Raw genomic sequence first — 27,103 nt, 5'->3', positions numbered from 1 at the left:
AACTCTAACCAGAAATAAAAGGAAGAAGCTGAGTCCAAAGTTCATAGATGTTTAGCTTCCGGTGAGGCGATGCAGGAATGTAGAGAGTGAGTCAGGGACCTGCATACATGAACAGTGGCACAGAAACATTTCTCTGAAAATTTCTGATGGTGTGCGTAATTACAGAAAATAAATAAATTGGAAAACTGAGAAATTGTCTCCCTAAAAGCTATAGTTAACATGTAAAACAATATTGTTTCATTCTGGAGTGAAAAAAGGAACAATGAACCATGCAAAAGTTAAGGCAGCGTCAGGCGTTTGAGCTATTCTTAATTAGCTTGTTAACATTGTTAGCATTATTGTTAGGAAAGGTCAGGTGATGCATAATTAAAAGAAATCCTCTGGCAACAGTGAGCAGAAGTAAGTTGAAAGTAAAATGAATCCAGAATTTCTTGAAAAGACTGACCTGGTGGTGGGTCAGTCGTGCTGTGGTAGATGGAAGAATGCTGAAGCAAATGCTTCCTACCAGATGATGATTCTACAAACCCCTCGAAATCAACAATCCTGACTTTCCTCACTTTGCATAGGATTTTACCAGGACCCTCTCAGTCCCTTAACCTAAGTCTCATTCAGAATATGTAGATATAACTCAAGAGAGCAGTGCATGCACGACAGCCCAAGAATCTGACAGAAGTAGAAGTTCTTTTAGGGAAGCTCCATTTAAACATGAAGTGAAAGACACTTAGCTGGCTAAATAATGTTAACAACCAATGGTACATGCTAAAGAGGGTCTTGGAGAGTACTGACCGTGTAGGGTGCCAAAGCTTTTGCTTGGGGAACTTTTCCTTTTGTTATTTTGAGTCGTGTTTAATGCGATGCCCCTTTGAAACTCAGGCCACTTTTTTCTTTTAGCTGTGCACAGAAACAGATTTTGACCTAGCATGGGGAAATATTTTAATGCCACTGCAAATGTGTGTTTGCCTGCAAATTCTTTTTCTCTGAGAATACTATGATGTTTGTTAATGTTTACGGGATTATTTAAATTTTGGCACCTCCATCTGCACATTCATTGGTTGAAAAATGAGAAATCTCTTTCTCATGGTACAGAAATGTGGTTGTTTTAGCCCCACACTTCACGGAGAAGAGAAAAAAAAGCATCTGTTGAGTTTCGTAAATACCCCGGCAGGTGATCATCCTGAACGGTGAAAAAATAAATTGCGTTACACAAAAATGAGGACACTACACTATTCCCCCTACATCAGGACTCTTGCCCTCTGAAACAGTGTTTATGGGTTTGAAATGTCATTGCTCTAGGCTTGAATAGTTGAATAGCTTTGAATTGATTAACATTCACAGTAAGGGGAGCTTACTGTCTCATTCAATCATGTTAAGTCTCAGTGGTTATGCATTAGAATAATTCTCCCAAGCATTCATCATCAAGCTGTATTCTTGTAGTTAAAGGAAATGGAAATATAGTTTCTATGTGTTTCTGGTGAGTGTAAAAAATAGAAGTCAGTCTTAACTCTGCTTTGAGACTGCCGACCTGTGAGGTCTCCATTTTTGGAGACAAGAGTCTGTTTTCTTGTTTTAGCCACAAAGATTGTTTATCAAAAAAGTTGTATTGCCCTTTTTTTGTATCTGGATGTGTTTTTATCATGAACAAAGACTGTGATGCTGCATCTCCAACGGATTAAGACCGACGCTTAAGAACATGCGACAGCATCAACAAAGAGGACTCGCTTGGTGTTTTGGCTATCTAAGGACATCGTTTTACTCTGTCCAGTTATTTCTGCTCTGCCTGCACGAGAAAGAGAGAAGGAGCTTTGGGCCAAGCTAATCTACCCAAGTGGCACAGTGACAACTGTTTTTGTTTACCCTCTGTTTTATTTTCTTCCAGGCTGTGGCTTACAAGAAAGGTTGAAATCACAAATGCATGGGCACTTTGTCTGGGGGGGTTGGCAAAAAAGGAAAAGAAAGTTCACTAATTTGGAAAAGACTCGACTAAGATAACTTTCAACTTCTTTATATATATTTTTTTCTTGTTTTGGAACCCCTTTTTTGTTGACTCCCCCATAATGCATAGTGTGTTTGACCTTTCTTGTAGGGTCAGCCGGGCGAAAAGGGACAGAAGGGTCCACAGCGAAGGAGGAGACGGTGAACAGCAACCCATCTTCCTCGTCCCCTCCTCCCCCTCCCTCTCTCCCCTCCTCCTCTCAGCTTCCCCTGTCTCGCACTCATACAGACCCCCACAACACTGCCACCACCAGCAGCAGCGAAACGCACCCTTTCACTCCTACGGGCATTGGACAGGACATCTACTCCCCCGTGTTCCCTCTGGTGGGGGGCAAGATGGCTTTGAACTCTCTGATTCAGCGGCAGCTGCTCCAGACCTTCTACTCAAAAGCCTTGCAGGAGTCGTCTGGAATCCACAGTGGGGCTCTACTGTTCACCCCCTTCACTCCAACCCTCAGCTCCATCCCTACCTCCACCCCTGGCTCAGGGGCTGCTGCCATCCCTCTGGCAGCCAGCAGCCCCCAGCCACCCCCAGCCAGTCCAGATATGGTTCCTGTGAATGGGAGCAGCACTGCGGGCAGCGCCCCGTCCCCATCACCCAGCCACTCTGACGCTACCACTGGAAGTGTTTTGGATGGGGAGGACATGGACACGGCAGAGATTGCTAGACAGGTGAAAGAGCAGCTGATCAAGCACAACATAGGTCAGCGTGTGTTTGGCCACTATGTGCTGGGACTGTCGCAGGGTTCAGTCAGTGAGATCCTGGCTCGACCAAAGCCGTGGAACAAGCTAACCATCCGGGGGAAGGAACCCTTCCATAAGATGAGGCAGTTCCTCGCCGATGAGCAGAACATCCTCGCACTGCGCAGCATCCAGGGACGGCAGAGAGGTTAGTCTGTGTATCTTTACTGTGTCTGTACGTGGAGGAGTGTGAGTGTGTGTCTTGTTTGTGTGTGTGTGTGTGTGTGTGTGTGTGTGTGTGTGTGCGCGCAGCCTTGCACAGAGCCATCGATTGGCTTGTCAATATGGACTAGCTTTTTCTTTTCTTCCTAACTCTCATTCTGTGCCACACCTGTGTGTTTTTGAATGAGTTCCTCACGCACTGATCCCAAGAGCCTCTCCTAGCTATTGTGATCAATACAGAAACCTTTCACACGTCAATAGTATTGATCGATGGGAACTAGCAGGAAGGCAGAGGTACTGTTAACTGTGGGTAGATTCGATTAGCCTGGGCCTGCTTTTCTTAACGCATCAGGACATTTCTGATTAAAGGTGGTCTCAGTGGTACAAAAAAAATACAACAAAATTTACCAGTGAGTCATAGACTGTCCATGTTAGGCAACTGCTGCACGTAGTATGGCTCTGTTTGAAACCTGCTCTTCAGTTATGAATCCTCACTAGTCTGTTTCAGTTGTGGTTTTCATATTTCTGTTTGAGTTGAAGTTTCGCTCCCACTGGGGCCACAGATGTTTAAGATCAATGCATTTATGGCACTCTATAATGTGCATTGGATGGAACAAACACTCTCTGTTTTTGTAGAGCACCGTAAGGCACCATATAGTCTAGCCGTAAAAGACGGGAAAAAAAAAAACAAAACACACGAGTGCTGTAACATAGTGTGTGGTATATTGTTTTTAACAGAGGGCTCAGGCCAGCCCCAGCTTAGCCGAGTGTTTCAGGATGTTCCGAAGCGGAGAACCCTCTCTGATACAGCTTCACACACAGGTCTGTCCCCTTCACATGCACAGATTCTAGCACGTTCTGTCTGTGTGGCATGTTTGTGTTGGGGTGAACTGTATCCATGGTGTGTGTGTGTGTGCGTGTGTTGCCGTTTATTAATTGCGGGCGGGCATACAGATATAAATGTGCCTTGAACGTAACCGCACAGTTCCAGTGACTTGCGTCAAAGGAAAAGCTAGCATGTGTTTTTAGGGTTTTTATTGGTAGTTGTTATTCTGTGGGGAGCATTTATTTTTACGAACCCTGTAGCACGTGTGCATGTGTACACTCCAAAGGGAACAGAGAAATTAAGACCATCTCTCCAGTACAGTCGCCTTGTAGCTCATTGGTGGGAATGTCATTCTTTGTGTGCTATAGTGTAATGATTTCATGTCCTTGTATGCTCCATTATTATTTTCTTCAAATACTCTGTTGGTTATCTCTGCTTTTTAATCTTAATGTGATTTCTCATCTCCTCCAATTCCCTCATCCTTTCCTTCCAGGTAACATCACTGCTCGTGTCCGCACCCCAGAGGCCGGTTCAGATGAAGCTATCAAATCCATTCTGGAACAGGCCAAAAGAGAGCTGCAGGTGCAGAAAGCTGGTGAGTTGTAGTTTTTTTTTCTCCTCTCTAAAGGAGTCAGAGCATTAAAGATTGCTACATCATGTCTGGGTTATTCATGAGGGCCTTTTTCTTCTCCCTCAGTAGACTTGTCCCATGCTCAACCGTCATATGCGGGACTGAAAGGAGGGGGTGGGGGTGGAATAGGAAGTGGAGGAGTCAGTGGATCAGACGAAGCCATCCGCTCCATCTTAGAGCAAGCACGCAGAGAGATGGAGGCTCAACAGGCTGCCCTGGAACCCATACTCAAAGCTTCCTCTTCATCTTCCTCCTCAGCATCACTATCTCAGAGGGACATCCTGAGCTCTCCTCTCACTGCCCCCCTCCCCCCGTACAACCCCCTGGCACTTTCCCTCAAGAAGCCTCCCAGCTCCCTCTTGTCCTCGCCCTCATCTCCGTCTCCAATCCTGGACTTCAGTTCTGGTGTGAAGAGAGAGGGCCGAGCTTCTTCAGGTATCGACATGTCTGCTGACGGAGCGTTCAGGCTGGGTCGCGCCTCTGAGGGTTCAGCCCGCTCCGTAAGTGCCGGGGTGGGTTACTGGAGGGAGCAGTGGTGGAGCAACATGCATTCAGACCCCCGAAGGACCTTGTCCAGCCATACAGTAGAAGAGAACCACAATCAGGAGGATTCCAAAGAGGTGAGGGCAAAATAAAACTCATTTTCCTCCCTTTTTCCGGTGTCACTGCAGTTTTTACTCTAAAGTGGTTGGCATGCCTGAGCCATTCCCTTTGTGTATGTTCTAGGGAATATTGAGTGACAGTCTGTCTCGACACAAACCGTGGAACAAGTTGAACCAGAGGAGCAGGGAGTCATATCTTCGCATGCAACCATGGCTCAATGGAGACCAGGGGCAAAACGCACACATCCAGCAAGCTCAAAACCAAGGTAAACAAATCCCACGTGCATCCATTCACCAGCACACACTGTATGGGTTCGCACAACCACGCCATCATTGGGCAGAAGATTAATCTGAAAGCCTGATTAGAGCTGGTGGCAAAGTTGTTGCTGTCAGTCTGTCACTCACCCACACCCACACCCCCTCCTCCACTCCTCTCCTCCCTGCCACCCATCCCCTCCCTTGTACCACCACCCCCCCATCCCCAGTGCTGTGGCAGTGTCAGCCAGCAAGCTGCTGGTTTGTCATGTCATAGACAAGTTAGTGTTGCAGCGCCAGATGGCAGCTCTGTATGTGTGTATGTGCGTGTGTGTGTGTCTCTTTTTCTCTCTGGGGGTGTAAACAGCAGCTAATGTACACTGACAGCTCCTCATGACTGCTCTCTTCCAGCCTGCTGAGCTGCACAGCAGTACTACACAGACAGAGACAGGGAGATGAAGGAATAAGAGGTGGAAGCCAAAAAAGCTTCAAACCGAAAATTTAAGCACCTTTTTGCTGTTTTAACGGGAGTTAAATTAGTCGATGCAGTTTGACTGAAGGTCCTCCTGATCCCAGTGGGGAGTGGAGCTAAAACTGTTTTCTTACGAAATGTAACACGTCACCTAACCTGTGCGATCTTTGTCACCTTGTCTGTTCTCCTCAAGCAGAGGGTACTCCCAAGACATCAGCAAGCTGCAGCCCCGCTCCTGAATCCCCCCTCAGTTCAGCAGAGGAGTCTGTCAATGGTCTCAGTGGGGATCCACTCGCTTCACAGTCCTCCAGTCTCAAACCTCCATCTGAAGATCCATCGGGTGGGGAGTCTCAGCCCGGTACCCCACTTCCTATACCAGGTCACTCGGGTCTCAGCATCCAGGAGATGGTTGCAATGTCTCCTGAGCTCGATACTTATGCCATAACCAAGAAGGTTAAGGAGGTGCTAACTGATAATAACCTTGGTAAGAAATGTGAGGAGCTTATTTGCTTCTTCCTGTTGTGTCTTTGTCAAGTTCAGTTGAACTTTATCTTTTCCCTTTCCTCCCTGTTGATAAATTCTTCAGCCGCTGAATCAGTTCCCTGGAATGATTGTTTTTCTTTTTCTTCCTCCTCTTTTTCTTGCCCAACCAGGCCAGCGTCTGTTTGGGGAGACTATCCTGGGTCTGACTCAGGGGTCTGTCTCAGACCTGCTTGCCAGGCCCAAACCCTGGCACAAGCTGAGCCTAAAGGGTAGGGAGCCCTTTGTCCGCATGCAGCTTTGGCTCCAGGACCCACACAGTGTGGAGAAACTCATGGACATGAAACGCCTGGAGAAGAAAGGTGTGTACCAAAAGCTCAATGAGTAGGAAGGAAATTACAGTCTATACGACACTGCGTGCTGTCAGAAGTAATAAACAAAAGGCTCACAGAGAAGGCTTCATGTTATCTGCTTCAGCTTACGCTTATTTTATAAATACATTCATCAAAAAAAAAAAAAAAACGCAAGCATCGGCCTTTGAATTACACATGCACATCTGCGCACACAATATCCTTTGTGCAGGACAGCAGAGCATGTTGTGCAGATCACAGTCTTCTTGGTGTGATGTCAGTACCAATCAAGACTGCAGACATCACATACTGTATTCGATGTGACAGCTAGGGGACTGCCGGGGGCCTGCTTACTCACAGTCATCAGCACTCCTCTTCATCATAGTCATCGTCATAATAATCATCAGTGTCTATAAGCTTGTATCTTTTATCATTTGGTAGCCCATAATGTCGCTCCTTCCTTGTGTGTTCTTCCCTGGCTACGGAATTTGTGAAAGAATCAGCAAAGCCAAGAGGCCTCACCCTCCTGGTGGCCTCAGATTGACCCCTCACTGCCCACCCTAAGCACTTATTTGAACCTGCCAGTGGGCACAGTCATTCAGGATCAGTTTACCTTACTGATGTTGCAAACTACACACAAGTGCAAAATACAAAACTGGCCTGATGTCCGTCTGTGTGGAGGGTTTTGGACCAGTGGGGTTGTTATTGACCAAAAGTAATGCATCCAAATAGCAACGGGCAACGGTCGTGGCCACCAGCAGAGCCCAGAGGAAAGACATGGACCTAATCTGGAGTAACCATATTTGACCTCTCGTTCTTGTGGTACAAGCCTGCAAGGCAGCACACAACTTTCGGAGTGGTCTAACCTTGCTCTCAGGGGCTTTTCCCCTGCAACACTAATATATCTGGCAGCATGTATCGGGGTTGAGAAAATGTCAACCTCATGCGAAGCTGCCATGAGCTGTTCATTTTCAGCTGCTGGTGCCTGGAGTAAATGGTACGGCTTGTTTTCTGTAAAATGGAAGGGATGCTTTCCCTTTCAGAATTGGTGAGAAAGACAAGACTCCCACCTAGTGGCCGATGAAGATGCTCCCTCGCTTAATCTTCAGATCCACCAGAAGACGGTTTATCTCCAACTTCTGATATAGCCAGTTTTCTTGGCTTTCATTCTCCAAATTTCTGTTCTTATGCCAGATTTTTCTGACATAACGACACATTTCCTTTCAAGTATTGACCTTATTTTAAGAGCCAACAAAGAATTGAGAATCCGAGTCGGAGCATTAAAGAAATAATTGAACCTTCACTGTAGCTGGTTCAAAGCCAATCAGCAGTGAGTCTTCTCCTCAAGAAAAGATATCACGTTTTCCTCTTATTGACCTGACTTTGTTGGTTATCAGTGAAATAGTGAAAAGGATTTTAAGACTCACGGTAATACAAGAGTTAAATCTAACAATTCCACGCAGGCCGTCAAACTCCTCCTTTCTGCTTCTCTTAGACGATTGATCTCATCAGTGGATTGGTTCGAATCTGCCACATTTGATTCCAGAAATGCCCACCGATACACTGATGCTCTGGGTGCGCGTAGTTTGTTCATAGATTTGGAATTTATTGTTTAAAGCACTTTTTGTTTTCAGACCTTTTGCTGTTTTATTCTGGCCTATAAAACACTCCCTAACATTTAGCTTCTGAGTTCATTGGGAGAGTATTTCATGGGCATTCAGTCCCGTATCAAATGACTCGGCAGTAAACACTAGTTTTAATCAGCTCCAGCTCGGCTCGACATCATTTGGAACACAAGACCCCCGTGTACGTGCCAATTTTCACGGATGCTGCAGTCAAAGCAAGAAAAACAGGCACAGTTTTAGCCCACGGAGTCCTGATGCTAAACTCACTACTGCGCACAGCGGGAAAGGATTTAATCAGTTTGTTTTATCAGGTCTATCCGCATTTTAAACCGCTGTCTAAATGTGCTACATTTGGTGTGATAATCCAAAAGAAATGCAGGATTTTCTCATCTATTTTCAGTTCTTTTGGTATTGGTGACCGTATTGGTGAAACTCTTTCTAATGGTTGGTCACATCAATGCTTTTTCTTGAGTACTGACTTCGTTCTGTTATTTTTGTGTCATTGTCCAGCTTACATGAAGAGGCGGCTCAGCTCCCTGAGTGACAGTCATTCTGTGGACGGAGGTTTGATCGGGCAAGATTACTTGCAGGGCTCCCAGAGCCCAGGACAGCAGCATTTAAAGAAGCCCAGGGTGGTGTTGGGTCCTGAAGAGAAGGAGGCGCTAAAAAGGGCTTATCAGCAGAAGCCCTATCCCTCCCCTAAAACCATTGAGGAGCTGGCCTCCCAGCTCAACCTGAAGACCAGTACTGTTATCAACTGGTTCCATAATTACAGGTCAGTGTTAAACTCACTCTGATTAAACATGGAAAGGAATCCACGTTCCAATGCTAAGTTGAAGATGGTTATTTGACTCGCATGACTGAACTCACGTTTCTTCAATAGGTCACGCATTCGAAGAGAGCTCTTCATAGAGGAGATTCAGGCAGCTGGAGGAGTTGGGCCTGGCAGTGAAGGGGGATCTCCCTCTCTCCGTGGATCCAAATCGGGAGAAGGGGACAGCTGTGATGGGACAGAATCTGAGGGCACAGTGGAAACGCGCCAGGGATTTGGCATTGGTCTGGAGGATCACAGAGGAACATGCAAAGACCACGACATGGAGGCTGAGTCTGAGGCAGGGGGCTCCAATAATTCCCCTGCCCAGTTAGACTGCACCACCTCAGGCTTAGTCGGGCCAGGCTCCAGCTGTGGACAGAGTGGACTGGGGCTTTTCAGCCTCACAGAGGCATCCTCCAGTAGCTCTGCCTCTAGTACAAACATCCCAGCCTCTGGCCCCGCCAGAAACCCCAGGGACAACAATCTGCGGAAGAAGAAAGCAGCCAATCTCAATAACATCATCCACAGGCTGGAGAAGGCTGCCAGCAAAGAGGATCCCTCAGAATGGGAGTTCTAGCTCCCTCTGACCATCCTTCATCCCTATCGTCTCATAACCTCACGACCTCTAACCTTGGACCCCTCCTGCTCTGTTCCAGTTGGAGAGTGGACACAGCCAAAGTCAAGCTCAGCAGCCATTTTTATTACATAGACGCTTTCCAAAAAGAGGAAAGAAACAAAGCGTGGTTGGCAAAACCCTTAAAAAGAAGATTTACTGAATACATAGAAGAACAAAATAAGAGAACTAAAGTGTCTCTCCTTTTTTTTTTTTTTTTTTTTTTTTTTTTTTAAACTGAGTTTTGTTTTTGTACTGAGAAAAGCACTTAGCCGTCCTGCTGGCCTCTGGCCCTGCTGTACCTCCCCCTATCACCAGCCACTGGTGCACCAGACTGGTTAGTCCTGAGCTGGGGTCTGACCCACAGCTGGGGTCCAAACCTGGACTCAGTAACACAGGCAAGGCCTGACACAGCAGCTGTCACAGTGATAGACACTGATAGATGATAGATAGAGACAGGAACTCTCTTACAAGAACTCTCACTTTCTTAAAGGAGATTTTTTTCCGCTCTTCTTCTCACCTCCCAAGTGTCCACAAACCTCCCCTCACTCAGTGAGACGCCTCATTTTTCACACTGTAGAGTGACTGTTACAAACCCTTTGCCTTTTTCACTCACTGCGTGTGTGTTTGTATGTTAGGGGTTGCGTCAGTGTGCACCAGTGTGTGTGTGTGTTTGTTGTGTGTGTGTGTGTGTGTGTGTGTGTGTGTGTGTGTGTGTGTGCGCGCGTGTATACACACCCAAAAATGGTGTGTACGTTTATTCTCTTCTCAATGGCAGCATGTTTTCTTTTTATGTCACTCCTACACTCTTTAGAGGGTAGTGGAAGGCCTGCCGGCTGAGCTGCCATGGTTACTGATTTAAGACAGATGAACTTTGACCTGTCGTGTCCCATATCCTATCCTGCTGACTGCCATGTGATGGCCAGAAGGATCTATAATTCCTCACAAATACAAGCACTCATCTGAAGAGGAAGGAAGGAACCCCTCTTTTTTGCCTCCTTAGACCCTTCTTTTTAGGATGAAGGATGATCTCCGTTTTTGATACTGCAATTTGGTTGCCAATAAGAGATTGCACAGTCTATTGACTCTAAAGAGTACAAAATAGAGAACTTTAGGAAGCATTTTTAATTAGTACAAAATAAGAACAGAAAATAAGAGAATAACAAGTTACTGTTTTAAGAAAAAAACAACAAATTAAGAGTGGAACAATGTTGCGTTGTTGAAATACGATACAATGAATTCACGTAGTACTGTAGCTGTCTGACATGGTGATACTATACGTGTCTCTTGTTGTTTTAGGTTGTGCATGTCACAACTGTACCCAGCACTGGACCTGCTGGGGGTGCGCGTCTGCACCGCTGACGAAACTTTCTTCTGTTCACAAACACATCTTTTTATAGGCCAAATCAGGAAGAGTGTGTGTGTGTGTGTGTGTGTGTGTGTGTGTGTGTGTGTGTGTGTGTGTGTGTGTGTGTGTGTGTGTGTGTGTGTGTGTGTGTGTGTGTGTGTGTGTGTGTGTGTCCTCTTGTGTGCATTTGTACTTGCCTGCATGTAAGTCAGGGTTGAGGTCAATTCACTCAATTTTAAAAAGTAGATTATAAAAATTAAACTCTTGTCTCAAAAAAGGGGGGGGTGGGGGGGTGGGTTTAGCAAATGAATAGCTGAACTTTATCAATGTGTCCTTTCTGCTAGTCGCCGTCAAAGTGAGTTCACCCCAACCCTGGTGTAAGTAGTTGCCACTCTCCTCCAGTCTATCCTGTATCCAGGGATGTAAGTCTTTTGCATTGAGTTCTACTGTATACACTACAAACTATAAGGCATATCACCTCCTCCCCGCCCCACACAAGCCCTCAGTGCCTGTCAGCCCACTGCCTCCCCTTTGTGTGTTTGTGTGTGTGTGTGGATGCATGTACATGCATGCCTGTCAATACATGCGTGTGCACATGTGTGCGAGATTGAGGAGTGTTCAGTGTTTCCAATGAGTGGGGTCATATTTCGTATCTACTTGCACACACTACTAGTGCACAACTGACACCCTTCTTTAAGCTGTTTGATGCGTTACCATTACATTAATCTTCTCACAAAGTAGTGTAATACTATGATTTACTGTAGCTTGGTTTTATTGCTATTTTGCATTTATAGTTTGGTTTTTATTCTGCTTATTTATAGGTGCTGTATTTTTCATTTAATGTCTTATCATATGAGTTGTCTATTTTTTAAGGGATTATACTGTTCCTGAGGGCAAGTAACATTTTTATTAGACGTATAGACTGCCGGCAGTATTGGTTAATATTTACAAAGATGTACTAGTTCTCATTTGTTTGTATATTCATGAATCCTAAAGTTTAGTGTCATTTCAATAGCTTTGAATATGTGTTTGCTACAGTTCATGCTCCCGTAAGCGTAAAGCTCTTACCACAACTGTTATGCTCTTAAATTGCTAGCTAGAAAATCAAAGGACATATCAAGATCAGTGAATATATGATAGCCTATCTTTTATTTCTTGTTTTCTGTACTCGGATAATGTCTTTTTTTTTTATTGTTTTTTCTTTCCTTTTTTCCTTGGGCAAGCCCAACACTAACGCTCGGCAGGGCATGCAGCTTTCCTTTGCCAGACTTTGCCCATTCATCAAATCACAGTAACGTAATAAACCAGTCCAAATTTATACTCTTTGTCAAATAGGTCAAATGAAATTACCTAAACTTGAGAATGCATGCTAACTTGAAAGAGAGTCATATCTGCCAAATTGAGATTAGAGAAGTGTACCAGCTAGCAGGTGTGCTACGCCAGATCGAGCAGAGATAGCCAGCCTATGATTATGCAGAATTTCTATTGCAGTTATTAACAAAGCACTTAGGAGGATCTTTTTATGACTTATCTTGGACAGGGTCTGTAAACACTACAACAGCGTACCAATCCCGGGATCCTGGGAAGTGTTTGCCTTTTTTTTTTTTTTTTTTTTTTTTTTTGGGGAACAAAAAAAAAAGTGGTTGTAAACCAAGCACAGACTCTTATCCACGTCTTAACACTAAAAAAAAACGAAAGAAAATAAGGTGGCTGTACCCGTGTCTTTTACATGATAAACTGCAATCCTACCCAGCAAACTCTTACTTCAAACTACAGATGACTGTGTGACACAAAGGGCCGTCGTCCTGTACAGTTGTAGATATTGTGAGGAAGCACCTGTTTTGGTTTCTATTCAGCCTCCTCAGTTTCTCCTTAAGCCTTCTCCCCCTCCCTAACTGTGCGTTCCAGATGAATTGTCAGCCTGTCGAAAGATAACCGATAACAGCATTGCACTGCGTTACGATGCTTTGGGTAATGATTGGATTTTCTAGCGTATCTGATAAATGTTCATTTTTCTCAAACATTGGCTCTTGGTGCGGACGACGGATGTGAGACATCCGTCGTCCGCAGCCCACCGACGGCCTTCTGTCGGACTGTTTAGGCTCTACAACCACAGTGTGTTTTACAGAATGAGCGCTTAGACTCTCTCGCCATTTTATAGCCAGATCCATCAGCTCACCCTGAACCGTGTGAGATCATCAGATTTGTGCCTTTAACTGCCAAGCAGGGCACCAAACTAGTGATGTCATTGGACGTAGAAAGTTTCAGCTGACTGGTTCGTGTCTCGCACCCTGATCCAATTAGTTTCTCGTAGGCTCGATGTTGGTACTTAATGTTTTCTCGGCTCTCCGGAGAAGGTTCTGTATATTTGCTGGAGTGCAGGGAAGAGGTGACGGGAGGAAACAAAAGTTGTGTGTTCTTTATGACTGAGCTGCAGTCACGTTTCAGTCCAGGTCTTATTTCAGGCAGTTGTGTTCCCCCTCACCCCACCCCCCCCCCCTACCACAATGCATTTCTTTTGTTGTACATAAACTAACTAGCAGCGAAAGGCCAGAGCATTGAATGAAGGAGGAAGCATGCAGAAACAGCATACACTGTAATAACACTGAATTTATTCATGGGGCATTTTGTATTTTTTTTTTTTTTTTCTGTCTGTGTCAGGTTTGCTGTGACATTAATAACGGCACTACAGGTATTGATAATGACGTGTGCCAATTCTAATGGTTATTTGGAAAAGAGATGTGTAAATACAGTCGATCGAGTAGCTGATTGATTCACTATTGTCACAGTGTGCTTTTGTTTGAAGGCAGGAGGAGAGAAGGGACGATTCAGGACTTTTCCATGATCCACAGATATTTTTCTACAAATTTAAATCAGATGATTCTATACACTGTTGAATAACATTGTAAAGGTGTAACAGATGCTGTATATCATATCATGTTTTCTGAAGTCGTAAAGCTTTACTGTATGATCTGTTGAAGTAGTGGTTATTCATTTGACACATTAGTTGTGATGGAAGCCCGAACAGCAGCACTGGTCACCATATTCAGGAGAAGAAAAAAGAAAAAAGGAAAAAAAAAAAAAGACAAAAAAAGAAAAACCTCAGATGTTTTTTGTAATACTTTTAGAATATATCTTATGAAGTGGGTTTTGTAAGGAAACACTTTCTGAATCAGTGGTGCTGTATGCATAGCACACTCAGTAATACATGTACACATAACACAGCACAATACACTCATCCTTTAAACTCTCCCCCCACTTGCGTGCGTTTTGTTTCTCCTCACTCACGTTGGCTCTTGCTAATTTTAAGTCTTAAGCCATTTCTTCGTCAAGTCTTCGGCTGCTTCGTGCTTAACTGAACAATTGTAACAGTCGAGAGTTCAGCTCTGGAACAATAAACATTTCAGTCAAATGTCGCGAGACTTAAAGGAAGAAGCAAAAAGCCAAATAGTGACGTAGTTATCCACTTCTGTTGAGAGGGTGCCGACAGATTTTTGTGTATTGCGACCCAGTGTTGTTGCTTCAGTTCACCCATAGCTTGAACCACAGTGTAGTCTGACAACCAAATGACCTGGGGAGATCTTTGCCCCCCTCTTTTGGAAAAGCTTTAAGATGCTCGTTGAGGCTTTAGCAAGTACGGAGTGTTTTTAGATGATTTTTTTTTCTACAGCCTGTCACCAACAACGTGGAAGTAATAATTCTCATAACTTCTCCCACTGCTTATTTTGTGAGCGTGTGTGTGCGCGTATGTGTGTGTCGTAGTACAAAAGGCTGCATGACTGTAAAGGGATGGTTACGTTTATGTTCTCTTTTCTTTTCCTTTTTTAAAGTGGTTTCTCCAGCACTTCTGTCACTCCTGAGATGCTTTTTTTTTTCGTCCGTTCGTTTGTTTTTCCTCCTCCGGGGTATCCCTCCCTTCGGTTTTTCCTCATGTATCATTGTTTCTTTATCTTTCTATTTACTAAACGTATCATGTTGTTTGTTCTCAGCACTGTAAAACAGTCCCTTCTACAACATTGAAAAGCAATATCACTGTATGAAACGTTCACAATGTATTTGTTATGATTGACATTTGATTCATCATCATTATTATTCACATGCACCCTAGGTGTGATAATTGAAGTAAATCTCTTTTATACAAATACTAAAAGTGTGCTATTGGTGTCTTTTTTTTCTGTCTTTCCGAAACAAATGCTTTGTCCATCATGTTGGGTGGTTGTATTACAAGTATTCTCAGAGAAAAAGATTAAATTAGGAATATTTCAGAGTTTCAGAGGTGTTTTGGACAACTTTGGCCATGTCCAGCTTCTTCAGGTGAGTTAACTTGGGAGCTACAGATAAACCCTTAAGAAAAATGACAAATCTAACTGAGAGATGATCTTGAAATTATCTCTCCTCTTGACAGGCCGTTACTCTGAGCTGCAGGTGGAGTTTTCAGCTGCGGTGCGTACCAGTGCAGAGCAGAAGGAGCTGATCCTGAAGCTGGAGCACGACCTGAGCACCATCCAGACCATGTCCTCCCTGCCTCGCCCCGACGCTGATGGGTCTGAGGTCAGCGACATGAGTAACATCCCGGAGCCCATCAAGGAGGCCACTGCCATGTTTGCTGGTACGTCCCGGTGTTATTTAATGAAGCGCGTTTCAGATCTTATTGGGCAAAAAGTTGGGAGCTGAACAGGAAGTTTGACCAAGAGATAACACTATTGAGGATTTTCTTTCTTTAAATGTAAACAATTTATCATAAAATAAATCTAATCAAGTGACCCAAACTTGAACCAGTAATGTGGAACAATTCTACGGCTACATAAAGCCGAGCGTTTGCCTTTATGATCAGCTCAGAACTCACCAAAAAGGTTCTCTCCAGTCTCCTTCATTTTCCTCTTGATAAATCTGCGCTAAGTTTGTATCTGATCATGAACACTCACTGAGTTGCAGTCACGCTGCCTCTAAATTCGTGCTGCATTGTGTCTTGGTGTTAACAGAATAACTCTGATGATCATTTGTGCACTTCTTTGTGACGCAACTGCTGTAATATTGCAAGAAATCCCGTTCAAATCTATAATCCTGGAGATTTTAAGGACCCGTCCCCGACTCTTCCCCCAAAAATCTAGGATAATCGCCCTCTGTGACCATTAAATGTGATGACTAAATAAAACTAGGCAGTGTGTTCAATAAAACAGGCATTGACCTTCAACAGAACATAGTTATCAGGTGGTACAGAAGGAGCCTTTGTACCACTGATCAGAGCTGTAGTGGCTATGATTGATATGACATCACTTACTGAGCACAACTTACACAATCAAACCCTGAAAAACAGAGAGGCCAGTGTTTCGGACTTTATGCAGTGGTTATCAGTGGAAAGCAGGGTTCAGGTTACAGCTCGACTAGTCCAAAGCGCCCCGCTGAAGTCCCACAGGGGTTTTAAAGAGGAAAATATAAGATGATTCTTTAAAGAAAAAGATCAACGCAAGGAGCAAGCAGCTGAGAAGGAGAGTCCATCATCAAAAAACACACAAACGTGATTTAAATCGTTCTGCCAACTTTAATAAATCTGATAAAAATCTGTTGCAAAATACCCTTTTCAAAGGATTTTGAGTTAATGTAGAAACCCATCTGATGTAATAAGAAGCCAGTTAATTCTTGATGGCCTTTAACGTGTGACATGTCAGCTGTCTGCTCTGTATCAATCTGCAAGTTAAGATGCTCGAGCTGAATTTTCCGGTTGCTCCCTTCGCGGTTGCTGGTATCAGATCTCCTTCACTTAATTAATCGCCCGGCTTTAATGCCTTTGTTCTTGTGGAGGTGATGGAACATGAATGCAGAGTCGGTTTGCAGACGAATCGGAAGACTTTAGAGCTTAACTCTTTTAAGAGAAGCAGAGTAAATCTGCTGAGAGGAGGCGCAGACGGAGGTGTGTCCGTTTAAACGCCAGAAACTAACGGGAGTAGTGGGATTTTTCTCCCTACATGTGCCAGTCAGAACAGAGTCTGACTTGGACGTGTGTGCTGAAGTCAGACTGCACGCTTGGTGACATTTGCATATAATAAAGCTGTAAAACAACATGTGTATGTAAATTCCATCAGTAGATGATGGAATGAAAACACGGTTTTATCATCGGCAGGTTCAGGCGTGAGCCCCCATCCAGAGCTTCCTCAGGGCCAGATGGACTCCCTGCTCTCCATCATCTTCAGCCAAAGGGAGAGGTTCCGCTCCCGCAACCAGGAGCTGGAAGCTGTGAGTCTCACACACACACACACACACACGGTGTGCACGTGTATTCCTGTTTCTCTGTCTGGGATAATCATCATCTCGGCCCTCTTTGCTCTCCCTGACCCTTGTAGGAGAACCGCTCCACGCAGCAGACCATGCAGGTGCTGCAGAATGAGCTGGACAGCCTGAGAGCCGACAACAACAAGCTCTATGAGAAAATCAAATTCCTGCAGAGCTACCCAGGCAGAGTGCGTCTGTGTGTGTGTGTGTGTGTGTGTGCGTCTGTGTGTGTGTGTGACTGCTTAAATGAATGTGCTTTACATAGTTTTTATCACCTGATTTAAAAGAACAAACAAAAAAAAAAAAAAACTGTGTTGTTTTGGTGGGATATTAAAGCCGAGGCCGATGAATGCCCACAGAAACACTGGGATCTGTCTCTGTTCTGTTGCAGGCTGGTGGAAGTGACGACACAGTGATGCGTTACTCCTCCCAGTACGAGGAGAGTCTGGATCCGTTTTCTTCCTTCGGCAAGAGGGTACAGCACATGCACCAACACCTCACTCTTTGGATGAAATGAAAATCTTTTCGTGGACCCGTTCTGAGTCCTGTCAGCTGCACTTTGTCTCATTCTCAAATGTAATGGTTTACTGTATTCATAAATTATTGATAAGTTGGTGCAAACTCAAGATGGACAAATCAAACCGAGCAAGTGCGACTGCAGAGCTTATGCCTGGGGGACCACAAGTCTGTGAGCCAATGGGAAGTAAAGCAGTAAAGTAAATAAAAAAGCCACAAAGAATGATTATCAAGCAGATACGACCTTAGGTTACGACAAATGTTTGTTGTATGAGGGGATTTTTGTCCTCACATTACTCTTCTTTACCTGAGGGAGTTTTTCCCTCACACTGTTTTTTTTATATATATAACAAATCTTATGATAACATACACACAGACACGCATAAGCAGAGTAGAATAGAAAAATACTTTATTCATCCCCCAATGGGGGGAATTCAAATTAGTCAAAGAGCTCAAAAAAATTATAATAATATTAACAATGATTGTATATTAACAACAACTACAATAATAACAATACTAATAAAAATACCTCCTGAACCAGTAGTGTGACCGTTTGAAATAAAAGAGCTTTTAAAAGTGACACTACACGTCTGGGGACTGTTCTGTTCCTGCTGGTCTCAGATGGAGGTCGGCAGTCAGACTATGAGTTTGATTTCAGCCTGTCGCCATTTTGCCCTGATTTAGCCTTTTGGCGGTCAGGTGTGGCCCCAGCTGCCGGGGTTTTGTTTAACCCCTGCTGTTGTCACTGCTGTCACACAGGCGGCACTTGTGAGACACTTGTGAGCTGTAGACGGGGCTCAGTTTATTGATCTAAAACATTGAAGTGAAGCGCAGGTGCGTTGTTCAGTCTAGATTCCAGATATCACACACGTGTCTTTTACGATGTGTGTCTGCAGGAGCGTCAGCGCCGATACCTGAGCCTCAGTCCCTGGGATAAAGCAACGCTTAGCCTGGTGAGCCTCGCTCCCACACTCACACCTTTAATGTGCTTGATGCAGCTCTAACGCTGTTTTTTTTTGTTTGTTTCTCAGGGACGTGTGATTCTCTCCAACAAGGTGGCCCGGACCGTTGCCTTCTTCTACACCCTGTTTCTGCATTGTTTGGTCTTTTTGGTATGTTTTATGTCAACGTAGCGAGAAACTTCTGATACGTTCAGGTGTTCAGCTGTGGAGAAACTGGACTCACCTTTTTTTTTTTTTTTTTTTAATCTAATTATCGTTTTTTCTTTTCCAGGTGCTGTACAAGACCGCTTGGAGTGAGAGTATCGGTAGAGACTGCTCTGCTTTCTGTGCTAAGAAGTGAGTGTGAATCCTGCAGTTGACTTGAGAAGCTTCAGCGCAACGGACTTTGTATTTTCCGTGATTAACTAGAATATCTTTTTCCCTCCCAGGTACTCCGACCACCTCCACCGCTTCCATGAGAACGACCAAAACCTTTAATCTGTCCCACATTATTGTGGACACAAGCCTTTGAGCATGCATGTCCTGCAGAGGAGTTTACTTCGTTCATCTTCCTCCAGTCTTCTTCTTGCAGTAGCTAACTTCGTCACTAGGGGGCATTTTAGGGCTGCGAACGGTGAATCAAACGGTTCATTGAGTCCAGAGGGTTTCTATTTTCAGTTTCCTCATCTTTAATAAGTTACAGTGAATATACGATTCTTGCAGAACTGGAACTTGAGGCTCCTGATTATCTAAGATTAACACAATACTGTAAGGCAATCTTTTATTGTGCTCACAATTTGTGCTGGTGTGGAGCGGATTTAATGAAGATCAATGGTCAAATTAGTTGTGTTTACCATACTGTACCAAAGGGGACCACAATACTAGTGTCTTGTTAGGACTTTGGTTATAAGTTTAACTGGAATTTTTAATAAATGGGTAATATTAAATCAATGAAGAGATAGTTTGTGTTCCATTAAAGGTGGAAGGTTGACATGATTTATGTGAAAGCACATTTATTTAGCAGGTTATGGTGGTGGAACAGTTAATATAGTGATAAGGATGTTTATTCTTTAAATTTGTCCAACATGAGATTGACTAATAGGATTGGTAAGTGATTAACAGGAGTAGTTTATAATGATTATTTGACTTTGGCGCTGAGATCGTCCTGTTGCTGTTACTTGCTGACAGATGGCAAACGCAGGTAAATGTGCAGGGATCACTGAGTCTGTGAGCCTAATAATCATATTTCTGTGCATGTTTACCTGCTCACTCCGCTCTATTCTATCTCGCAGATGTATTCTAAATAAAGGCTATGCAGTACGTTGTGTTGGAGTGTTTTTGTTTCATCTTTGGTTGTGAGATCTGTGTGGCTCCATATTGGTTTATGGAAGCTTGGAAGGCTTCGTTTCAGTAGCTATTTTTTTTTTATTTGTAACTTCTAAATATAGTTAATGCATTCATACACATTTCATATATTTAGGGGTCTTTTACAAACCATCATGAAGGGCTTTTACTGGAGGTGTGACAGTGTATTTTTCCCTCTCTGACATGTTATCTGTACGAAAAGGTGAAATTGTTTTGTTTTCAGGCAGCCATCTTGTCCAGGACTCGCTGGAAGAAGAGAACTTCAGCAACCTGAATTCCAAAAAGTTGGTCAAATGTAAAAAGAAAACAAATTGCAATAATTTGCAATCTCATAAACAAGTTGTTTTATTCTTAATGAAATATAGAAAACGTCAGCCGTTGAAAGACATTTTACTATTTGATGAGAAATTTCAGCTCATTTTGAATTTGATGATGACGTCTTTGTCCTGGATCTTTGACACATTTTTAAAAAGAAAAACAGTTGGAACAGGTAATAAAGGACTGAGGGAGTAGGTGGTATTCAAAATAAATATCTGCAACTAATTAACTGTCAACATGTCAGTAACATGAATTTTTGTAAGATGAGAAGTAAGAAGTTCAGCAAGCTGCAAAAACTACAAATTGTGAAGCAGTGTCAGAATTATAGTCTAAGACTTTAAATATTCCATCATCTACAGTTCATTATATCATCAAAAGATTCAGAGAATCTGGAGACGTCTCTGTGTAAGAGACGCTGCCAAAAAAAAAAAAAAAAAAAGGATGCCTGTGATCTTCGGGCCCTCAGGCAGCGGCGCATTAAAAACAGACATGATTCTGTCATGCAAATCACTGCATGGGCTTTGGAACACAGCTCACCGTGCCATCCATAAATGTAGATTAAAGTTCTATCATGCAAAGAAGAAGCCACATATAAACACAATCCAAGAACACTGCCGTCTTCTCTGGACCAGAAGTTAATTTGAAATGGACTGAGGCAAAATCGAAAATGCTTCTGTGGGCAGGCAAATCTGAATTTGACATTTTATTTGGAAATCATGACCGTCGCATCCTCTGGACCAAAGAACAGAGGGACCATGCTGCTTGTTATCAGCACTCTGTTCAAAAGCCTGCATTTCTGATGGATTGGGGGTTAGCAAGCATCTATGGAACTGGCAACTTGCACATCTGGAAAGGCTCATTCATTGCTGAAAGGTGTATAGGTTTTAGAGCAACAAATGGTGCCTTATTCAGGGAAGGCCTTGAGCGAGTCGGTGATAAACCACATACTGCATCTAGTACAACAGCATAGCTTCATGCTGCGGTCCCCACTTTTTAACAATTCTAAACATTTGGCGCATCATGAAACACAAAATACAACAAAGAAGACCCAGGACTGTTGAGCAGCTGGAATCCAATATAAGACACGACTGAGCCATCATTCCTCTCACAAAGATCCAGCAGCTGGTCTCCTCAGTCCCCAGATGTTCACAGACTGTTGTTAAAGGAAGAGGGGATGATGCACAGTGGTAAACGTGGCCCTGTCCCAACTTTTTAAAGATATGTTGCTGCCTTTGTATTCCAAGGTGAGCAAATATTTTCATGAAATAATAAAATATCTTACTTTCAGCCATTTATATGTCGTCTATGTTTTATTCAGAATAAAACTTCTCAACTAAATAAACACTTAAATGCATGTCATGCGTAGCTCTGGGATCAAGGATGGGTGTGGAAGGATGATGGCTTCTTTCCAAATCTTTATTGGATAAGTATGTTTAGATAAACAAAGAATTTGACTCTGTTTAGCACCTCTAACACGATGCAGGAATGCTCAGGAGAGCTGCACACAGTGTCTGGATTGGGCTGCATTAAGTATTAAATGTGTTATACAGTCCTGCCTCAGTTAACTTATAAACTACATGTTGTCCCTGGTTATTTATCAACTCTTGCTTATATACACTACTTAGTCTTCTTGAATATTTGACGCTGGTTTATTTGTACATCAGTTTTATAGCTTTATATACTGGAATTTCTCTGTAGTCATCTGCAGCACCAGATAGGAGGGAGAAGTTGGAGCAGGTTGTGTTCAGAGAGTCAGCACAGTATGCAGCGATTTTTCCTGCCCCTCTCCTGACTCTGTTTGTGTGCAAGACATGCTCAGAGGCAAGGTCAGCGCCCAATACTCCACTCTACACATTTGACTGCAGACTGTTCCTGTCCTGTTTGGTGTCCAGCCTGCAGTAGATGTGCAGTGAACAGACTCAACGACTACCTGAGCTGACGCTGGCAGTTTGCTCTTTGTCTAACCTGTTTGGTGAGCATGACGATGTGGTTTTCCCACTTAATTTTTATTTTTTATTTTACACTGTTATGTATATTTCTGCAGAGGAGGGTTGGCCTTTGGTCTGTTTAACACCTGAACTAAAAGAAAGAGGGAGAAGCTACCGACTAATGTCGGCACTGAGACGCACACAATCTGCTGATTGGGGATTTGGGCCTCAGTAGTCCCACTTAAAGCTGCCCTCATCTTGGTAGGACTGAATTAGATTGCATTATTCATGGGAGGCCTCCTCTTAAAGAGCACCACAGCTCGCAGCCATTAAAGTCTGGCCGACCTCCTCCTCCTCCTCCTCACTTTTCGCTGCATCTTAAACCCCATTTTGCTTATCAATCAGAGCAGACTCTGAGCTATCTCAGCACAATTACAGCCACATTCTGCCCTCCACAGCACCGTTCACCTTTAACCCCAAACTTAGATGAGCACACCTCATACCAACCCCATCCCTTATGACTCTTACCTCCACATCCCTTATCTCAGCTTCTCCAGCTGCCCCTCATCAGCTCCAGCCTCCATCCACAATAACAAAGGTCTTTAGTGAGCCTAATGGCCTGATGTTATTTTTCTGCTGGGGGATAAGTAATTTCATTCAGGCTGATCCCTGGTCAGAGAGCTTTCTTTAATGACTGCACACTGATGGGTCAGCGTTAAATTTTTTTGCCACGTCATATCATTTATTTTGATACTCTTCCAGTAAGGAGCAAATGTCATTCTGGGTGAGCGAGAATGACTGAAGAAGTTGAAAACAATGAGAATATTGGATTATCTCATCGTTTTCATTTCCATTTGGAGTTCAGCAGAGGGCAGTAAAGTTGTGTTTTATTATCAATATAAATTATTTAGCTGACTGAGCTCAGCATTCCTGTTTTTTTTTATTCTTATTCCCTGCTATCGAAAACACATTCCCATCACCCCCTCTGTACCCTCTGAATGGCTCTTTGGGCTACATTCAGCAGTATATTAACTGATTCATTTTCTTAAATTCATTATTCTAGGAGATGAGATTTTTTTTTTTGCCATAGCTGCCACTGTGTTTGGCAAGGAAGGACAGACACCATGCTCTTTGTAATTGTTCAAGGTTTAAATCCCACAAAGACTCACAGGTGCACACTTTTAGCTAAATTTGTGAGTCTAAAGATATAAGTTAAAATATTTTTTTTTGGTTGTCACGGGTGATAATAATAATAATCGAAGGACAGTCCCTGTCAAGATTACTGACACCACATCATTTTAAATAACTTTAAAAAAAATGAATGCACATGGACTAATTTGCACAGGAACATTTCAACAAGCTGTCAAATGTTAGTGAACAACAACAAACAAACAGAAAGGAAATGAAAAAAACACTGAATCAGAGTCTATGCTGAACACATTTTTTATGTTGATCAGATAAGACTTCCCTGTGTTTTGTTTTTTTTAGTTTGTGTGTGTTCACATGAGCTGAACTAAGCAGTGGTTTCATTTCCTTAGTTTTAGTCATTGGTTAGTTTCTCTTTTCATTTTCATTTCTGAGATAATCAAAATTGATAATACAGAAAATGTGACAATTCCCAAAGCTAAAGATAAATCTACAAGTATTTTGATATAAATGTTTCAGCTCTTCATAATGTTATGAACCTGTAAAAATAAAAAAATCTCCAGGGTGCTGAGCCTGCAAGAAATCCAAATGGGGAATGCGGATAAAGGTTAGTGTAAAAAAAATAGAGTTTTTCAGGCTGAAAGGCAGAATTCTGATTTCAGCCTGTTCCACACGAAGCACTGAACTAATGAACCATGTAGGGTGAAGGAGGACACAAAAACGCAAGGCTCATGTTTGCAAAAACTTGGATAAGGCAGTTTTCAAGAATAATGTTCTATGCACAGAGGGCACTGAAGTAGAGCTATTTGGGACTGCTTCAGTTTAAGTAGAAAAATAAAGATCATAAGAACAGCAAACCCACAGTAAAGCAGCGTTTGAGTTTTGAGTTTATTGTCGAGTCTGAGGACGCCTCGACATGTAGACCGGAGAAACCAGGGATCAAATCACCGACCTGCTGATTGGCAGATGGCCGCTACAGCCACCCTGTGTTTTCTAACAGAATGGAAAACATTGGGTTTTAAACTGGGCACCAATGAGTCGATGTAAATCCATTTGCTAACCTTTGAAAATAGCTGGGAAAAAAAGACTCATGAAAAAGGTTTGAACACACAATAATAGAAGAGAGGCAGAAACCAGCAGATATGTTTCACAGAGAGACATTAAGCAGTTGTCACTGCTTTAAAAGATTTCAGCAAACATATACCAGTTCAGTGTTTCTAAATGTGCCTGGAACACATTTCATGTTGGTTAAAACCAATGGCTGTGGCTCAGTGGTTGGAGTGGGTTGTCCAACAACTGGAAGGTTGGTGGTTCAATTCCTGCTCTCACCACTGAAAAAGATTGGTGAAACTGACAGCTGGAGGGGTGTCAGTTCACCTCCTCATCATGGCTGAGGTGCCCTTGAGCAATACCCCCATGCTCTGTGGGCACTGTGAATGACAGTGCATGGCATCTGTATCAATGAGTGTGTGACCCTGTGCATGTGTGTCAACAGGTTCCAACCTGAATGTGTTAAAAGTGGAGGACAATGAATCTGATCTTCTGTTTCTTTTGTTCAGTATTTATGGACATTTTATTTGTAGTTTAGAATATTTTCATTCAGTGAAATGTGGGGTTCAAGCAGATGCAAGAGTCAATAAAAACAACACAGGAAATCAAATTCTGATCAGTTATTATCTATTTTGTAATATAAAAGAATTGAAGTTTCTGTGGTTAACCATAAGGGTTATGGACCTCATTTTGTGTTTATGTTGCTTCATCCAATCATCTTGGGAAACACAGCTGAGATACAAAATGGGAATGTTGCGTATAAACTAAAATGTAATTAACGCAAAAAGAAAAAAGCAACAAAGAGAGTAGAATCGATTGTCTTCTCTAACTTTGATTCAGTGTGTTTAAATGAATCGTTCACATCACACATACAGAGCAGCTACTGTACTCGTGCAAGACTTTTTTACACCTAAACCACAAACATCCACTGGTTTGGGGCCTTAAATCCTAACACATTGTGCTGTGAATGTTTTTCAGTTGAGCCTGCTTCAGTCCTGGTGGGAGAGGAATTATATGAACACTGTATGAATCCTGCCTCAGTCTGACAGGTAAGGTCTCCTCGCAGACATCCCTCCCATTCAGAGGCATCATCTTCATTCACTACTCTGTGGCTGTGAAAATCTCATTCAGCACTTTCATTGAACTAACACCATTCAGGATTTTTCTCCTTTGTGTCGCTAAGTAGCTCAGACCATAAACTGCTGAGGACTGTTGCATGGATACAAAGAGTGTGTGGGAGTGTGTATGTGTGAAAGAGTGAGGCAGGTTCTTCTTACTTATGTGCATTTATTTCATAAAAAAAAAGAAACATCCAGTAACATTTCAGCCTCTCATAATCCCCTTCGGAAATGTCTGTCCCCTCTGTTTCTTTTACCCTTCCCTCTATCTGAATGGAGTTGTTTTTATTACCCCCCCCCCCCCTTTATCAACCGCCACCTTATCACTGGTGTTGCCATGGAAACAAGCCTCCCCTGTCAGGTGGCTCCATGCTGAATGCTCCCCTGCGCTCTGATTTGCTCTGACATCAGCTGGTTGAATCATTTGGACACGTGATCCCACATCAGCCAGTCTGGACGCTGAATATGGAGCTGTCCCCGCACCCCCACCCCTAAAGTCTCCTTCTCACTGTGCCCTTCTTTCACCTCATACGGAGAGAGTGATGAGAAGTGATGGGTGCAAGGGGATCAGGTTTATTCGCGACAAAAGATGTGATGGTACAATCATTGCCAAGAAAAAACTGATTTACATATTTAGATGGTATAATTCACGCTCTCCCTCCATAGAATTGATACCTTAACATACTGGAAGTGTTTGAGTATCCCCATAATCCTGAGGGCTGTACTGTCGGGGGCAGCCTTGGGACTTGGAACATCCCTTTGCTGGTGTGCAAAGAACCAAGGCTGGTGTGCAAGACGGAGCGGTACCAATTTGGTATAGTTCTGCCTGAGTTGTAGACGATCTTTGCTCTTACTGAGCCGGAAACATGAGGAGTACATGAAATAAATTACTTTTTTGACAATGAAAATGAATCCGTTGTTCATGCGCAACTCATGTGACAGAGCATGAAATATTTTCATATTTGGTACAGCAAGAATGTGCAATGGTCGTTTTCCTGCCTGCATGTACAGTTCATGGTTACCACTCAGCACATATCTATACATCTTATTCAGTGACTACATTTTTCATGTGTCCTGTGAGATGCAAAGGTGAAGCCATCCCATGAGATCTAAGCTCTCAGATTTTTTTTTTTTTAAAGAACTCAGGCTTTAACTAGCTTGTTACTGCCATGACTTGATCAATGTCATTGACAGGAAACGACAGTCAACGTAAATGTCAAAGCTTTAAATACAAAATCAGTAGCCATTGGATCTACTAAGCAACTCTGAAGAGAAGAAAGATTCACAAAGCAGAAGGATAGCAGAATGTGACCGTCATGGAACAGTAGAATAAAGAAAAAAGATTTAAAATATATTTCCAGCATCCTCACAACAAAATTCAGCTTCCTATGAACATCTAAGCAAGCCTGGTTCATGTTATTATCCCGTGCAGTTTAGATAGTAAGTGATCAGACAAAGTTAAAATAGAATGCTGTGAGATGAACACCTCTTTAATTGTCGAGGATGGAAGTGTGTCAATCATATTTTGGGCTTGTGCTGT

The 27,103-nt window shown here is 43.1% G+C and overlaps 1 protein-coding gene across 7 annotated transcripts in view; it reads left to right on the top strand.

The window, feature by feature from the left end:
• The window catches only part of cux1b (cut-like homeobox 1b), a 59,662-nt gene extending 39,699 nt beyond the window's left edge, over positions 1 to 19,963 (top strand). For 2 of the 7 annotated variants that reach the window (XM_075473351.1, XM_075473356.1), the window contains exons 15-23: positions 2,084 to 2,881; positions 3,634 to 3,717; positions 4,215 to 4,316; positions 4,419 to 4,972; positions 5,079 to 5,220; positions 5,875 to 6,165; positions 6,335 to 6,523; positions 8,647 to 8,911; positions 9,020 to 15,061. In XM_075473351.1, the coding sequence (XP_075329466.1) occupies positions 2,084 to 2,881; positions 3,634 to 3,717; positions 4,215 to 4,316; positions 4,419 to 4,972; positions 5,079 to 5,220; positions 5,875 to 6,165; positions 6,335 to 6,523; positions 8,647 to 8,911; positions 9,020 to 9,527 (2,933 nt within the window). In that variant the 3' untranslated portion in view covers positions 9,528 to 15,061. Of the gene's footprint in view, positions 1 to 2,083; positions 2,882 to 3,633; positions 3,718 to 4,214; positions 4,317 to 4,418; positions 4,973 to 5,078; positions 5,221 to 5,874; positions 6,166 to 6,334; positions 6,524 to 8,646; positions 8,912 to 9,019; positions 15,062 to 15,316; positions 15,521 to 17,032; positions 17,146 to 17,252; positions 17,370 to 17,572; positions 17,657 to 18,593; positions 18,651 to 18,728; positions 18,810 to 18,930; positions 18,996 to 19,087 lie in introns of those variants that run through there. The other 5 variants (XM_075473353.1, XM_075473350.1, XM_075473357.1 and 2 more) reach the window with 5 other exon arrangements.
• Positions 19,964 to 27,103: the final 7,140 nt, after the last annotated feature.

Source organism: Odontesthes bonariensis, chromosome 9, assembly GCF_027942865.1.
Source record: "Odontesthes bonariensis isolate fOdoBon6 chromosome 9, fOdoBon6.hap1, whole genome shotgun sequence".
NCBI lineage: Eukaryota > Metazoa > Chordata > Actinopteri > Atheriniformes > Atherinopsidae > Odontesthes > Odontesthes bonariensis.
Note: the sequence above shows the minus strand (reverse complement) of the source record. Positions and strands in the feature narration are given on the sequence as shown.